At 34.7% G+C, this 17454-nt stretch overlaps 1 protein-coding gene across 1 annotated transcript; it reads right to left on the reverse strand.

The window, feature by feature from the left end:
- Window positions 1-1580: 1580 nt before the first annotated feature.
- On the reverse strand, window positions 1581-17307 carry LOC120632061 (lysM and putative peptidoglycan-binding domain-containing protein 2). The gene is made up of 4 exons (XM_039901830.1): window positions 17126-17307; window positions 16748-17034; window positions 2725-2949; window positions 1581-2218 (listed from the first exon to the last, which is right to left on the reverse strand). Exons 1-3 carry the CDS (start codon window positions 17294-17296, stop codon window positions 2742-2744), a joined length of 666 nt encoding a protein of 221 aa, XP_039757764.1. The 5' UTR covers window positions 17297-17307; the 3' UTR covers window positions 1581-2218; window positions 2725-2741.
- Between the last annotated feature and the right edge of the window lie 147 nt (window positions 17308-17454).

Below are 17454 nucleotides of genomic sequence, written 5' to 3' on the forward strand. Positions count from 1 at the left end.
TGTATTTTATTCATCATCATGTAGTTAATTTATGAAACCATTATTTCTGAACCCCGTTTAATATGCGGTCAAATAAATAATTTTCTCACATGATCGTACTTCTGTTGTGTAAAGTAGTGCCGTCCTTTTCCCATTGTATGCCGGGAAATGGGATGGAATACTTGCAGAGCCGCCAGTTTAGGTGAACCTAAATAGCACTACTAATTTTCTAATGATATTTATATAGATTATTTTTTATTTAACTTTTTTCAATATTATCAATATTTCTTTGTATATCTTTTATAAAAGCAATTTTTTGGAATGTTCCAATGCAATGTTTTACAAACTACCCTACCACAGCCAACAAAATAAGCTAACTTATATACGCGGTGATTTTTTTATTGTGATAAATCGATGGCCCCTTCATTCTATGTAAAATGTTTGTAGTCATAAAATTTTCATTAAATAAATACAATTAATCACTTGCCCCTCTTGATGGCCAAACTAATTCGTTGGCCAAGGTAACTGCCCGTATTGAGGGGCAATGCTGCCAGCATCTTAGGAACTGTGCCTCGCTGCGGTGGTTTCGAGGACGTTTTAGATTTTATTTAGTTTTTAAATAGTTTATTTTAGGTTATAGTTATGTATTAATAAAAATTATATTTTTATTACGGATAGATTGAATATTGAAAATGGCCATTAATCTGTCTACATCTGTTTATGAGTTTTTTTACTATACTTTGTATGCATTAATCACTTTGATTAAATAATTGGAACAGTCACAAAGACCATTTCCGCGCTGCGTCGCTTACACTCGAGACAGGGTGTTTCTTATCGCACCTATATTGCACATGCTATATTTTAAGCACCGTCGTAAAAAAAATCACCGTGTATATGATCCGGGTCCAACGACCAAATATCGTAAATAGTATAAACTTAAAGCGTCGTTTGAACTAACAGATGTCTAGGATAGCGTTCAATATTTCGTTATAGAACTCAGTCTAACCACTGCACGGCGGTCGTAGACAACAAGGAACATAGGATTTATTTATTATTTTGACACCCTAGATGCACTCATTTACACAGTGGTATAATGCGGTTGAACTAATCTGCATTGCGGTTAGTAGCAACATGTTGAATCGCTTACTAAACTCAATCTACATATATATATATTAGCGTGGCGCAAAAAACAGACTATTTTTTTTTAGTCTCACGTGAAAAAGTATCGGTTTTCGATGTTTTTTCGAAAAAATAATTATATGTCGCTTAGAATTTTTTAAAAATTTCAAAAATCATCAAAAATCGACATACATTATTTTCCTTATTGAAAAAATTCGACTAAATCCAAAGTAACGCATTTGCAAATTAAAATTCTGAGCGACTTTTTAAAATTTGAGTTTTTAATTGAAACTTTCAGGAACTTATTTTTGTTTGGTCTATAAAAATATACCATAACAAGCAAAAAATTAAAGTAGCTTGCTTTATGGGTACTAAGATGATTATTTTTATGAATAATATACATATAAACACCCAGTCACTGAAAAACATTCATGTTCATCAGTCGTGGGAATCGAACCCACGGCCTTGGACTCAGAAAGCAGGGTCGCTGCCCACTGCGCCAATCCGACGGTAAAAGTAATAATATTTTACATACATTTCTTGCTTTCAATCAACTTAATAGCGATTGAATGCAATGCGGATAATTGCGTACTTTAAAATGGGATATAATGTTTAAATTTTTTTTTCTGTAGTATAAAACTTATTTCAGTTTATAAGGTTTAGCACTCATGAGTCATGAGAGCCATATTCCAGAGGGGTTAGATATCTTTTTTTAATAGCAATGATGTCACATACTACTCATCGTTAGAACATTAACTTATACAAAAGCGTCAGATTAAAGAAGCGACGAGTTTGAGACTAAAGGCAAGACTTTGTTCTTCAATAATTGGTAAATAATTTGTTCCTTCTAATGGAAAGACTGTTCTTCAACATAAAACATCGCTACAACGACGCTAAGTTAGACCCCTGTCAGTACGAACGCGACCTAATCAACAAACAGATCATATATTACATTTATTTACTACCTAATATCACTCGTAGTGAAAGTGTTAACACCAAGCATGTACTTTCAGTTCATACGATCTTCGTATAGGCTTCACTCGGATGCCCAGTTGGGTGATCCTTCGGGAGCTGTGACGTCACAGCGGCGAAGCATCACGCTCATTCTAAACGCGCATATCTGGAAATACCAAACACACTTCATTGAATGGTGGCAGAGATTTTTTTTTACGATATTTGTACAGTAATAAAGTAATACATCTACTTTTATTGTTTCTATAACTTTAAGAGGCTATCTTGTCTGACTGATGGCCAGTTCAGACGTCTGAGCGTAGAAGGTAAAAGAGGTGAGAATTTTTTTTTTTTTTAATTATAATAAAGTTTGGTAACTTTAGAGAGTTTTAACTCCTCTTGAGGGTCGTTTAAAAGTTTTCCATTTTTCATGTTTTATTGCTCATTGCTATTTTTGGCATCCCAAGTGGATGACTTTCTGGAGACGAGCATAGGAACCGCGTAATTTTTCAAGCGTTTAAGCGAGGTGTCGATCCTGCTATCCTGTATAAATAAGCGTGCAAAGTGGAAGCACCAGGGACCAGGATACCCTCGCTTTACAGCGTAGGTCCCAAGGAGCCTGTATTAAAACCTACATATTACGCCATAAAATAAAGAAGAGTTTAATAAGATTACCTGCGCTGTCTCGGCCGCTACAACTGGAATAAGTCGTCGTGGACTCTTTCCAGGCGTTTGAGCGACGTGTCGACCCTGCGTCCCTGCGTGAGGGGGGCCGGTGGAGGCGGCAAGGGCGGGGGTATGACCTCATTATATGACGTAGAGGCGCCCATGGAATGTGACTGCCTCAGACGCGCCGTCGGCCGATGCCTGACGAAACCGTCTTCGATATCTTTCACGAATCTGAAAATTATATGTAAGCTTGTTAGATAAAAATGTCATATTGGCTCATCGAGATGCGTGCCACAGACATATTATATAGGATTTTTAACTATGAGGGCTAGATTCATCCTCATTTCAAACGAAAGACGTCCACTGCTTGATAAAGGTATTTTTAAGGACTTCTACAGTCCAGGGTCATAATAGGCAACTAGTCAGAGGTATGGCAGTTATATTAAACCCTAAACAGTTTCTACGCATCTTCGTACGGGAACGCTAAATCGGTTAGCGGCACGTCTTTATCGGTAGGGTGGTAATTAGCCACGGCTGAAGCCTGCAGAGAAAATTCGGAAATTATATCGAATCCGAGACCCTCCTAAAAACACGCTCCGCTAAAAGACTAACGTATATGCTTTATGAAGAGTAAAGGCACCTTAAGAAAACCTTTTTTCATTCTTTCTTAGAATAAATAACATATCTTCTCGTATTACTTATGACGATATTTAAAGGCTAAAACCATATTATTTGCAGTTAGGTCGAGGCTTTAATAATTTGTTTGCAGTACATTATTTGCGACGGACTTAGGATAAAAACCCAGTGGGCAGCATGCCACATTGATTAATTGATTATAGCTGCATCGCTTCATTGGAAAACATCATTGGTTCACCAACCGAAACTTATTATTTGCCCACTGCTGCGGGGCTAGCACGGGAAGGAGACAGCAATTATATCCCCCGATTATATCCCCAATTATATAGATAAGGGGTATGGGTAACGAGTCCACCAGCACGGCTAGCATGGGCAGGAGACAATTATATCCCCGGGGAAAGGATAAACCTATTCGTTTTCTTTTTAGTTTTCCTAATCCTAAGGTTGCCTGGCAGAGATCGCTACTTAGCGATAAGGCCGCCTTTTGTATCCTGCTTCATTCTTCATGTGTTTGTTCTTTTTTTTGTCTCGTTTTTCTGAGTGGTGTACAAAGAGTATAGAAATAGAAAATATTTATTAGAAAAACTCAGTACTCTTTTTTAGTAGTCTTTGGAATCCTGACCCCTAAACTAGGAAATCCCGTATCTTTTAATTAATAAAGATAGTATCTTTTAAATAATATAGATATTCAATCATTGAGATAAAATATAGTGCACTTTAACAAAGGAAACTTTCAAAGGTGTGTTGAGTTCTCTAACGGTTAAGTGAGACGGTGCTGACTGAAAAAGTATAAATAAATAAATAAATACAGCTTTATCAATTCTCACAGCACTGGCGCACAAGTGGAAATAATATCCAAATAATATATGTGTAATAATAAACGGGGGTAAACTTCTCTTATTCCATGTTCACGTGCATTAGCAGGTTGACACGTTAATTATATCCCTTGTTAGAGGATATAATCGGGGGATATAATTTTTATCTCCTGCCCGTGCTAGCCCTGATGGTAGCATGATCAGGTCACATATGAGAAACGATGGTCATTGGGGTCGCCAAAGTGGAATGGAGACTCCATAATGATTTCTTACCACCCAGGTACACCCAAACTAAGTTGACCAAAAACATAAAGTGCGTCGCAGGAAGCCGCCTGGACGCAAGCGGCACTAAACCGACTAAGACTAAGATAGAATAAGGCAGACTTACTTAAAAGTTATTATTATGATTAGCTCTTTATTAGCTTCACCTGTATGTTTGTATGTTTGTAACCGACTTCTTTGGGCGCGATTTTGACCCACTTTGAACGATCAGATTTGATTCAAACTTTGTAGACATATCGAGGATCGATGACAATACACTAATCTGAGAAGATTATTCCAATTTTCAATATAAAAAATAAGATTTTTTAGTTTTTTCGAACTATTACTTACAATTACTACAGCGCCATCTAGACCCAAATGTAGAAAACCCTAGACCCAAATGTAAAAAACCTATGGCGTTTCTAACAGATGGCGTTCGCGTACCTAACAAATACCACAGAAAACATTAAGCTACTAGATGGTAGAGGGCGTTAGCTGTTACTTTTTAATGGGCTGTTTTAAATAAGTTATCACGGAATTGATAGTAGATTAGATCAAATAACAGTTTAAAATAAACCAAACTAAAAAGTAGAAAATAAATAATAGTTTAAAAAAAACTAAAAAACACGCTTTTTATAGAAAACCGAACTAAAAAATAGAAAATAAATTTTAATAAATTTAAATTAAGAATAGTGTTAAAAATTTCAATAAATATAAATTAATAATAGTGTGAATAAAAAAAATATTTTATTTAAAAAAAAGTGTGGGGTGCTTTTTAAGATATTATCAAAATAATAATCACTCTACTCATATCTGTCAATAAAATATTTATAACTATTGACACCATGCACCCCACGCTTTTTTTTAAATAAAATATATTTTTTATTCACACTATTATTAATTTATATTTATTGAAATTTTTAACACTATTCTTAATTTAAATTTATTAAAATTTATTTTGTATACAATATGACTGAAACACACTCTAATGTGTCAAAAAGATAATTCCGAGATCTCTTAGACGTCATAACACTGTTCAGTAAACGTAGCGATACTAAATAAAAACAATATGTGGTTGCGGATGTAGCTAAAAATAATATGGAAAAAGCCACTTTCAGTTTTAGTACCGTCTTAAATTGATATAAATAAAAATAAGGTTGCAAATTTATACGCGCGCAGCGTTTTATTGATTTGATTGACGAGTGCGATTGCCAATGAGGCATTGGTATAGACAGTGATAGGAATCTTAGACGGACTTCCTGTAATAGTTTATAACCCATCCAATTTTATACTTTGGGAATCCGAAAACTCTATAATATGTATTTTTCGAAAATCTATCAGAAAATCAAAGCGTGAAAAATCAACATAGAAATGTGCTTTTTCACACCTATACTACTGAAATTTCAATATAATATGACAGAGAAAGTTTGCGATTTGGATAATCGATAGCACATAACGATTTCGTCTTTAACGAGTCGGTTTCTGCGGAGTTACTAGTAGGCCTCGCTTACGGAAATGTTCCATACCAGGGTGCAATATAAAAACAAAACCGTGGTAACTAAATTATGATCGAGCAAAAAACTCATTTTTCCTGTGTGGTGTCCACATAGAAAAAAAGAAAACCACCATTATTTGCTGTTAAAGCGGCAAAAGAAATGCACATTCTGTAAAAAAAATGTAATTTCTACCTATTACAGCTCATGAGGCCTGTTGATAGACAGACATACGTATGTTAGTAATTATATAATAACGATTTTTTTTTTCGTCATTATTTGCAATAAAATTATGTTACTAGGTTTATTTGCAACATTTACATCCCACTTTTGAAGATATTAAAGGGGCGTCACTGATGACACAGTGGTTAATAGGTAGTAACGTTGAAAGATTATAAAAAAGGCACACAGTGATAAAAAAAAACAAGATAAACAAGCAATATGTAAGATAATAACTTAATTGAAACACCCACGAAAAAACAAATACGCAAAAAGATAAGTTTCTCTGACAATATAGAAACTGTGAATAACATCAAATCTATAATATAAGATAGTTTGGGACAGCAACACTCAATCTAGTCTCACACACAAAGTATAGGTTAGAATAAGAATAGAATTGCGCATATAACACATATAATATAACATGTGCGCTATTGTTATTAATTAACATTGCTAGGTCAATTTTCAATACAATATTATATAGTTTGTTGGTTTTATGTATGTTTGAAGTGTTAATCTCAGAAAATATCATTCATTACTTGAAGCTGACGTTGTTTCTAAGAAATCATTACTGAGAAGAATTCCCCAAGAATTCAATGTTGAACTGGCTTCCTGACTGCAATTATGCGGGATAACGTGTTGGAAGTCTGTTATATTATTAAACCTATACCTACCCCGATGTTTTCTACAGGACACGCTTTCTTCCGGGTACGCACCCGGAAGGCAAACTCTTGTGGGCACGGCTTTGTCGGTAGGGCGGTAACTAGCCACGGCCGAAGCCTCCTAATGCACAAATCTATTTGGATACAATCGAAAGTCGTGCCATCCTTCTCACTATGTTGTATGTGCAAAAAGACAGCACTATTATTGAACCTGTCAATTTAGATTACTTTAAAATCACATCAATGAACAAAACTTAATTTTTCTTATTACGTACTGATGCTTTATTGTAGAGACAAGATGCTTTATGGTCTATAGTAAAATATGGAACTATATTTTACATGACAAATGAATTTATTTGTTTTTGTTTTCATGAATTGATTGATTTTCTTCTACATTCAATTGATTTACAATTAAGAGATTAATTGTGTTACAATTAAGAGCTAAGAACAGACGCTAAAGTACCATTTCATCAATGCTTAAGCCCTAACTTAAGAACCATGGGCTGTTCACCGCGTTCTTCGTGTGCATTTATTACTGTGTTTGACACATTGGAAACAGTTTGTTTTTCTGTGATAAAAAGTATCCTTTGTTACTCTCCGTTCTTGTCAAATATCAAGTTGATTGGTTGCTTAATTAGGGCATAAAGGAAGCAAGGACAAACAAACAAGTACACTTCCTCTTATATAATATTAATTAGGGTACAGACTTAACGTTTCAAGGTGCTTTTATAAGTCCTTTTAAAGTGCTTTTATAATTTTTGTTTATTGTTATATTATAGTCCCATGATAAATAAACGCCTTTGTTCCAGTGGTTAATAAAAATTGAACTTTTCGTATTAACGAAGCCCTTTTTGCTTCTGAGGGCTTCTTTATTTTATTATTTTTATTTCCATTTTTATTTTTACAGTGTATATATACATAAAAAGTAGTGCATTAAAATTAGTTTACACATATCAGACTGCTAAACAAAATCATGGTCGTGGCCGTGAATTGCGAGAGATCCTTTACAGCTCTCGGTAATGTGAGATTAGCTTTATTAGTCCTTCCTTCCTGTAAAAGATATAAAACGGCTGCGTCTCATGGCACAAGAATTTAACACACAAAGACATTATTTATAGACGTGCAGTGCTGAATTAAGATCACACCGACAATTGACCACTCACGACTTCCTCCGTTAAAAGCGAACATAATGAACTTTACTGCAGCGAGATAAGAGTGAGTATAGTGAGGTATGCAACTGGTTTATAAAATATGACGAATGTTAGTTGGTTAGGCATCGTAAAACAGCCAAAACTGGAAACGCTGTTATGAAAACACGTTAGTTTCAGAATATATCAGTACATATCCAAGGTTAAAGTGTTTTGTCATAGACTTTAGCTACTCACTTAACGCAGTTTATTGTAGTTCAAAAGAAGTTTCCCGATAAGGTTAACTTGCCCCAAATAGTAATTATTTTCATGAATATAACTGAAGCGGATAATAATTAAGTATTGTCCTTGAAGTGTGCATGAATTTCATGCAAAAATTATGAACAAAAAAGGAAATAATGAAGTAAAATTTAAAAGTATAATACTTTTAAATTTTACTTCATTATTTCCTTTTTTGTTCATAATTTTTGCATGAAATTCATGCACACTCCAAGGACAATACTTAATTATTATCAAGTTAGCCTTTTATACATTGTTTTTACATAAAATACAATGAGACAAAGAGAAAAATATAATATAATAATTTTTGAATTCCGTGTAACCATCGGTACCTAAGACATTATTTCCGATAATTTTGCTTTGCTAACGAAATGAAGGGTAATGTAAATATTACGGTTTAAAGTAAACAAAAGTTTTGGAATGTATAAATGAAATACGTTGCATTATATTATGATGACCAACGATGCTTCTAGCCACCATTTAGGAATTTTACAATCCTATTCCTATAATAATGTTTGACCAAGCATTTTCTAACTCCATTCTCTTCATGAGGTTAAAAAGTTTCAAATATGCATTGATACTACAGTGTTCGATAACAAGGTCCGTGAATGCAATTACGAACAGAATGCAAAAAATTTCCGCTTCAGTTAAATCAATAGGTTTTTTTCTCTTGGTTACGTTCACAGCCAATGTTTGTACTTCTCGTGGCATTGGAACAAGAAACTTAAATAAGTAAGTAATACACGACTCCTCTTAGTAAATTTTATCTACTGTTTATAAAATAATAAGCGATTATTCGCAAAAATTATCTACCTACTCTTAATATGGAATGGCTATCACGAGCTCTATGTACTATATCGCGGATATAAATATTAGTTTGAAATGTATGAATTGCATACTTGAAAGACACTGCAAACATTTTAAATTAAAATTTTTAATATTAAATATTATCTGATAATTAACTAATTTAAAATGGATAAGGTACCACTATTTTTTCACACCATTGAATTTTTGATACTCAATAAGTCTGGAGGGATTTGCATGTAGTTTCGTCCACACGGATAAATCATGTTTGGAAACTAAAAAAACATAAATTCCTGGCGGACTGAGTAAGCTTCGTCCCATTTACCTAATCAATTAACGTCCTTTCAACTAACTCTATGCCAAAAATCAAGTCAATTGGTTGCTCCGTCAAGGCGTAAAGTAAGGACATACAAACAAAGCCACTTTCGCATTTATAATATTAGTAAGGTACCTTACTTCTGAAATTAATACCGAGATGGAATAAAATTCCGAACCTCGCTACTTTGTGATGTAAGACCAGGAATAAGGTTTGATACTCATAATTTCCTTTTGCATCCACTGTTGGACATAAGGCTCTTTATAACAGTGCCAACTTTTCCCAAATCCAAACGAATACTAACGAAACAAGTTACCAAACATGTTGAAATATTATACTGATCCTGAATCGCAGCCAAGACTGGACGTTTATAAACTTTTGGTGGTTACGTATCCGAAAGTTTGGTACTGCAGCAGTACCAACGCGTAGTAGGCAAAAAGAAAATCGATAGATGCAGTTCCAAGAATGGAAAAGAATTATGGTTGGATTATTAAGTACATGCAATAAACGTAGGAGGTGGATTATGCTTGATCATACGTATTCGATACCGTCAAGCAACGTAATAGTTCCTCTTTTTATAACCCTACGTTAAAAGAGGGTGTTACAAGGCCGAAGGCGATGAATAATGCACTAGATACCAGTCCTATATACACAATTTGGCAGAAAAATGACGATTTCTTCGTTCTTTATACCCTGGCCAGACCAGGCGGATCTCTAAAGCACACCTAAGCATCCTCTGGAGATGTTGACATTACAACAGAAAATTGCTAAGCACAATCTGTATAGCGCCGAATGGAGCTCTGGTGGGCAGCATTCGGCAACTTTTGAAAGATCTACCTAGTCCAAAATTTTTCAGTGCCTGAAGCCCAAAGTATTCGAACAGTATCTCTTGCTATTTATGACTTATGTGGGCCTTAGGATCAGAGTCTTTCAGCGGGCGATGGAAAGAGCTATGTTCGGAAAGTCTCTACATAATCAAATCAGAAATGAGGAAATTCGTAGAAGAACCAGAGTTACCTAACTCATTGAGTCGCGAAGCTGTAGTGGCAACGAGCGGGGCACATAACTCGGAGAACCGATGGACGTTGGTGTCCCAAGCTGATGTAGTTGCTGTAGTAGACCCCTACATTGGAAAGTGGAGATTTGACCCTGTACAAGGCAGACAGGCGACATAAAACGATTCGCAGGGAGTCGCTGGATACAAGCCGCACAAAAACGTGACGTATGGAATCCCTACCAAAGCCCTAAATTCAGCAATGGTTGATGATGATGATAAATTCGCATAACCTTAGATAAAATTAAACACTCTTAAGATTATATATAATACGAATGTGGGAACGAAATCAGGTTTTGATACTTAGGTATGTGAATTTTATCATACAGCAATCTTACTTCGTATAGACGAGACATTTTTTATAGATTTAGGTTAAGCCATGATTAAATTAATATTAATTCTATCCTCATACTATCTATCAAGGTCACTATTAAAAAAAACCTGATAAATTAGTGATTTCTTAGTCGGAATCTATTCCTTTAAATTCTCAGGCCATGAACATTTCACAGGCAGTGATGATATAGTGTGACCAGGGAAGGCTTTCACAACACTCAATATTTTGGCCCAGCATTGATACCCTATGTACAATAAAGTACATAGAAAAGCTTGTATTACGTAAAATAGAAAAATCCATCGTCAATAAGAGTGAAACAAAAAATTCAGGGTAGGCTTTCTTCATTGGTTTATGTGATATAAAAATACGGCATTACTGTGCTTGTTTCCCTTGAAAAGCTAATAAATAAATAAAAAATTATAAACATGAACCGTTAAAGCAAGCTTTTATAAATAGATCGCCGTTAAGGGTCTTGTTCTTTCATTCTTAATTCTACCGCGCTTATGAAGGGTATTTTAGCCCTGGAAAACCATCAAATTCCCAAGGGAGATTAAAGGGAATAATCGTTTATTTTTACAAGAATAATCGACCTCCTTTCTCTGAACAGAAAAAGAATACACATACAAAAATTGTTATCCCAGAAAAATAAACGGTTCCCAAGGGATTTCTAAAAAACTGTGCGGACCAAGAACGCGAGGAACAGTAAGTCGAAACATGATAACTTGTCGTTCTCGTCAAAAATACACAAAACAACTCATAATAGGCAACTCCCAATGTTCCATGAAGTGTCAATGTAATATTCATCGACCTTGAACGCTCTTAGTCATATGATGTTTAACTTAACGCAAACGTATAAAAATGCCATCTAATGCGGAAAATGAGAAAGGCAACTACCGTTCAGTCAGGTGACCGGAGCAGCGCGGGCGCATAGAAAGTGTTGTGTTCGCGTCAAACGTGTATACAGCAATGCATCAAAGTATAGTTAACAGCTTAATGATATCCGCAACATTGATCGCAACCGGTGAATTTATTGTTATCAATACAATATCACGTTATAATAAAATGGAGCTTATAATTGACGGACAAAGCAGAGAAAAATCGCCTTCCATAAATTACGTGAGGTGTTTAAGGGGGGGAGGGGGTCGAGTCAAATCTCATCTAATCTTACGTTGGAGAGAGGGGAGGTCTCGACAAATATCACGCAATTTTTGTTCTGATTGAAACAAAAAAAAATTATACTATTTTGGTCCATTTAATCCAGATTGTACATGCTTAAGATTTTATCTTCAGCGTAATCGTAATACGATTAAGATCATTTATTAATTCGTTCGAAAGAAAATAATTTCATTCATACTTCGACGTTTTAGAGTAGATATTCTTTTTTTAATCACAGTAGTTACGATTTAAGTATTCTATTGTTAAATTTTTATTACACTTATAATTAAACTCTCAGCAATATTGATTACTAGTCTTGAATAGTCGTAAATAAAAGCATGAAGCAAATTTGTTTTTTTCTTATTACAATAACAATCCAACGCGTTTACGTAAGAAACTCCCATTTTGAAAAATCTCACGTGAGATTGGGGGATGGGGGAGGGGGTTGAATGAAATCTCACGAATTCTCACCAGGGGCTCCCCCCTCCCCTCCCTCCGGAGGGGCAGAAAATTTAAAAAAACACCTCACGTAATTTATGGACGCCCCCTTTAAACAGAACAACACTTCGCAGGGCATGGAAGGAACATGACCTACAAAGTGTTGTTATGTGTCAATAAACCTGAGGCGTACATAGGTGTTATATGCGCCTATAATCACACCAGCAACAACGCTGTTCAGACCAAAACAGAGCAAAGCTGCTTGGCGGCAGAAATAAGCATAACGATTGTACGTGCGCGGACCAGCTCTATCAAAAAAACTACTAAATTCAACACTTTTCACAATTGTAGGTTTCAAATTCAAAAAAATTCAAAATTCATTTATTTCAAGTAGGCCTAATATAAGCACTTTTGAAACATCAAGTCTGTCTGTTTGTAGCGACTCCACCACCGGTTCGGAAGGCAGATTCTACTGAGAAGAAGCCGGCAAGAAACTCAGCAGTTGCTCTTTTCCAACATCAACAATTTACATTTTGCATTTTAACATTCATTTTTCTATTTTGTGAGAGCTGAAAGCGGAGCCGGATGCTTCCAAGCAACCTTGTCATTAAAAAAATCATCAATTGTATAGTAACCTCGCTGTAACAAATGTGTTTTAACAAATTCTTTAAACTTGTGCATTGGCAGGTCCAAAATCACCTTCGGAATCATATTATAAAAGCGTATACTCAATCCCACAAATGATCCCTGTACCTTACGCAGACGATATGCAGATGACACTAATTTATGACCATTTCTTGTAAGTCGACTGTTTATGTCCACTTGTTTTAGGTTGCATACATTAATAAAGCTTCAAAATCCATCTGTCTGTGAAGAGCCTTTCTCTCATTGGCGATAAGTTAAAATAAATCCTGAAATCTGCTTCGAGCAATAAAATAATCAAACTTCGAAATCAACGCAATCGAAAGATGCGGCCGTTTATGTTGCATATTCGAAAAGCCGCGAGGGAATCACCACCTACAAGAAGGTACCAACTTCCTGTTGTCAAAGAATCATGAAATTTGGCAAGAAGGAATATGTCTTTATTCTATTAAAGGGGAAAGTTTAAAAATTGTTACTTTGTAAGTAAAAAAAAAATAAAAATATAATAGTTTATATAGAGATAAACGAAAAAAGTGTTGTCAATTCCAATAGATCCGAGACTGTCGAATCGTCATCTATCCCGCAACTAAATGGGTGTGTTGACCTTCAACGTTGGTCACAACAGGTAAATAACATAAAAGAGATAAAAAAGATTCTTTGTTAAATTGCCACAGTAAAAAGGAGACTATAATAACGGTTCTTTCCGTATTATAAAAACGCTCTGAATTTCCAAGACTTTAACCACTACCGACAGTTACTGGATAAATATTTAGGTAATACAAACACATGTATCCTCTCTCCTTATTTTTAATCTGTCCAACTGTCTAAGGTCAGTGGAAATGTTCATTAATAGAGAGAGAGAGGTTGTGATTGATAAAAATTGTATAATAAAATTTTATTTTGGTCAGTAGTAGGGTACCTACTTATTAAATAATTAACACTAAGAGGGTCAATGATGTAAAAAGTGAAATACACCCTGATATACGAGTATATTATAGAAGTCTCGAAGCATGATTTTTCAATTAACAGTAAGGGTAAGTATTCATACATTCAAATGACCAATCAATATTTTCGATGGGTGTACCGCACCAGCTCGAATATAGTAATTATAGTATAGATTATGGTTGAATTTGTAAAATGTTCATGTATTTTATGAGAAAAAAAAAAACTGGAATAACAACTATATTATGTGAACAACCTCTGATTTTTTACACTTTATTAGTCTGAATACTTATATATCAACCCAACCGTTATCAGTCTTTTGTAAACATCACTATCAAGGCGAATAGCCTGAGAGTGTGAGAGCAATATTTTAAGGGTGTTTGATGAAAGCTGAAAGATTATTAAATTTACTACTAGGTTTTTTTAATAGTAAGATTACCTGGCTTGTTGGTCTAGTGGTTAGCATGTTCGACTGTGTATCACAAGGTCATGATTTAGATTCTAGTTAATATCAGTGTATGTCCAGTAGTGACTGAGATTAATGAACAAAAGTTAGATGATAACTGATAATAACAATAAGTGACGAAACTTATTATTATTACAATACTTGGCAGTTTTACCTAAATTTATCACATCAACTCAGTCTTAACTCTGTTGCAAAATTTTAGCTTATCAAATAAGAAAAAGTTATAGCTATCAAACACCTCCTAAATATTGTCCACACCCTCTCAGAATATAGAACTGAGTTTATGTACATTTGCTGGATGTATAGTGTATACCCAGTACATCTTATCTCTGTGGTAAATAAAATTCATATAATTAGGTACTCAACGATATCCACATACATGAGTTTAATTATAACCTTGACAACTTACTTTTTGACTGGAACTTTAATAACTAAAGAAATAATTTAATTTGGAGTATAAAAGTAAATTATTAGATGGATTAGACTACAATACACTACATTACACAAGACAACAACTTGCAATCTGATACAGACAGCTTTTGTTCTAGCTATTATGAATATTTAATAAAATATATCCACTTGATACAAGTTAAATAGTTTAATATGAGGTTTGTTTAGCAAGGTTTTGATGCTTAAAGTGGTGATGGTTCCAGAAAGAAGATCTATCACACATTGTTATTCTAGCATTATACATGTATAATTGTTCAAAAGAAACAATTAAACCCAAAGGAATATTTTGAGCTTTGAGTGGAACAATAGTATTATTGCTTCACTGGTAATAATTTATTTTGATTTGGATTCATGTAAACAAAATACTTAGTTATGTTAGCAACCCCGCACTGGAAAGCAGTGTTAGTAGACAGCCCCAAAAGGGGGGTACTCCATAGACAACATAAAACAAGTTGCAGGGAGTCACTGGATAAAAGTGGCACAAAACTGCAGTGAGTGGAAATCCCAACTAAAGGTCTATGACCACCAGTGGGCATGCTGTGGTTGAGATGATTATGATAATAATGATTCATGAAGTTGAATTTGGAATATTTGTTATTGTTCTATCGCAACAGGAAGATGTTGTTGTAAGTTAAAAACCACCTACATTTTTGGAAGGACTTGTTTGTATAATATAATGTCATTTAAATTTAAGATAGTAAATGTGTGATTTAAGTGGCAATTATATACATTACAACTCAACACATATCAGTTCAATGTCCTTAATGTGGAACAAACACACTGTATTTGATAAAATAATAAACCGCCAAGCCAAGTATGATTCCAACTAATGCAGCAAGGATTCTATGCCACACAATAAAACATAATTAACTATTAAGTTAAAAATACTTAGTTGAATGCATTTTTAATGTTTAAGGACTGCTCTCATGCTAATCATGTCTGTAAGAGATTGCTTTAGGAATAAGACCACCTTTACTGACAGTTTGCCAGGGTGTGAAGAATCTATAAACTATGTTATATTTTGTATCAATAAATAAATTTAAAAAAAACATTGGATAATAAAAGGAAATATTGAATGTTACTGAATATGAAATAACAGCTCAAATAGCATTTTTTTTCTTTTCAGGGTGTCAAGCATTTTATTAACATGATGGCAATCGGAATACAACAGAAGCTCACTCTATGTAACCTGCGTGAGCATTGATTTTAGTAAATTCACATAAAATGGTGTGGCAAGAAATTAAAACAGTAAATAAATAAATAAATATACTAAGACAATACACACACCGCCATCTAGTCTCAAAGTAAGCGTAGCTTGTGTTATGGGTACTAAGATAACTGATGAATATTTTTATAAATAATATACATATAAATACCCAGACACTGAAAAACATTCATGTTCATCACACAAACATTTTCCAGTTGTGGGAATCGAACCCACGGCCTTCGACTCAGAAAGCAGGGTTGCTGCCCACTGCATCAATCGACTGTCAAAATAACAGTGTTGTTGATACAGAATACTTTTGCAGGAATGCATATGAAATAGACAAAATTATTTCTGAGCGCCATACCAAAATAAAAACTTTCTTAAAGTAAACTGTCTGACACTCTCTCTTTTTACAAGAAAGGCATTTTAATAATTAATTTAGATTGTTATTTTTTCTTAATCTTTTACCCAATTTGGGATAACCTTATTTTGTCCAGAACACTTCCATAGTGTAGTTGTAGCCATCTAATAGATTGGAAGCAGGACACTTAGAGCTGTGCAGTGTGCATACACTGCACAGCTGCTAAGTGTCCTGGTTTGTCTAAGAATTTGGACTATTATTATACCAGCGTTGATGCAAAAATTAAGAAAAGAATAGTTACCTAAGAATAGCTAATTAGACAAAAAATAAGATAAAGGAATACTCACTCGCTGTTTTCTTTAGACTTTTCTACATGTTTCTTGATATTAGCAATGGAGGAGTCCAATCTGTTGAGGAAATTGTCGAATGACTCTTTCTCATCTGGACTTCCAGGTGAGAAGTCCCTGGTTGGCATTCCGGCGATTGAGGCACGGTGGCTGGGTGGCGCAGGCTCTCTCACCTTCTCCCCATTTGCATAGAAAGGAGACTCCTTAGTTACAGGAATCAGCAAGTATTCTCTCAAAAACAAACTATCCGACGCAAACAGACGATTCGCCCGCCTTATCTTCTCCATCTACAACCAAACAACGCATTCACTTTATAACTATACCACCAGATACAGCACCATCACGATTATTTGAATATTTTGTTATGATTACACTCACTGTGACACCATATTTTAACGCGATCCCTTGTAACGTGTCGCCCTTTGCCATTACATGTTTGATGTATTCCTCGTTCCTTTTCATGTGGTTGCATGTACTCCCGTATTTCTTAAGAGGACGGGCAGATTCTCGAATTGAAATTCGCTCATCAAAAAGACGATCCTCCTCCATATTTGACGTAACACAACGAAATGACGAAGTTGACTTCAGTTTGACGTTTGACAAGATCCAAGCAATGAAGTGTGAAACAAACGATATACGTGAAGCTAGCAATAAGTTGCGGTGGAATTCTAAAAATAATAGAAATGAATAAATAATAATTTTAAAAA

The sequence above is a fragment of the Pararge aegeria genome, chromosome 19, assembly GCF_905163445.1.
Source record: "Pararge aegeria chromosome 19, ilParAegt1.1, whole genome shotgun sequence".
NCBI classification, from domain to species: Eukaryota; Metazoa; Arthropoda; class Insecta; order Lepidoptera; family Nymphalidae; genus Pararge; species Pararge aegeria.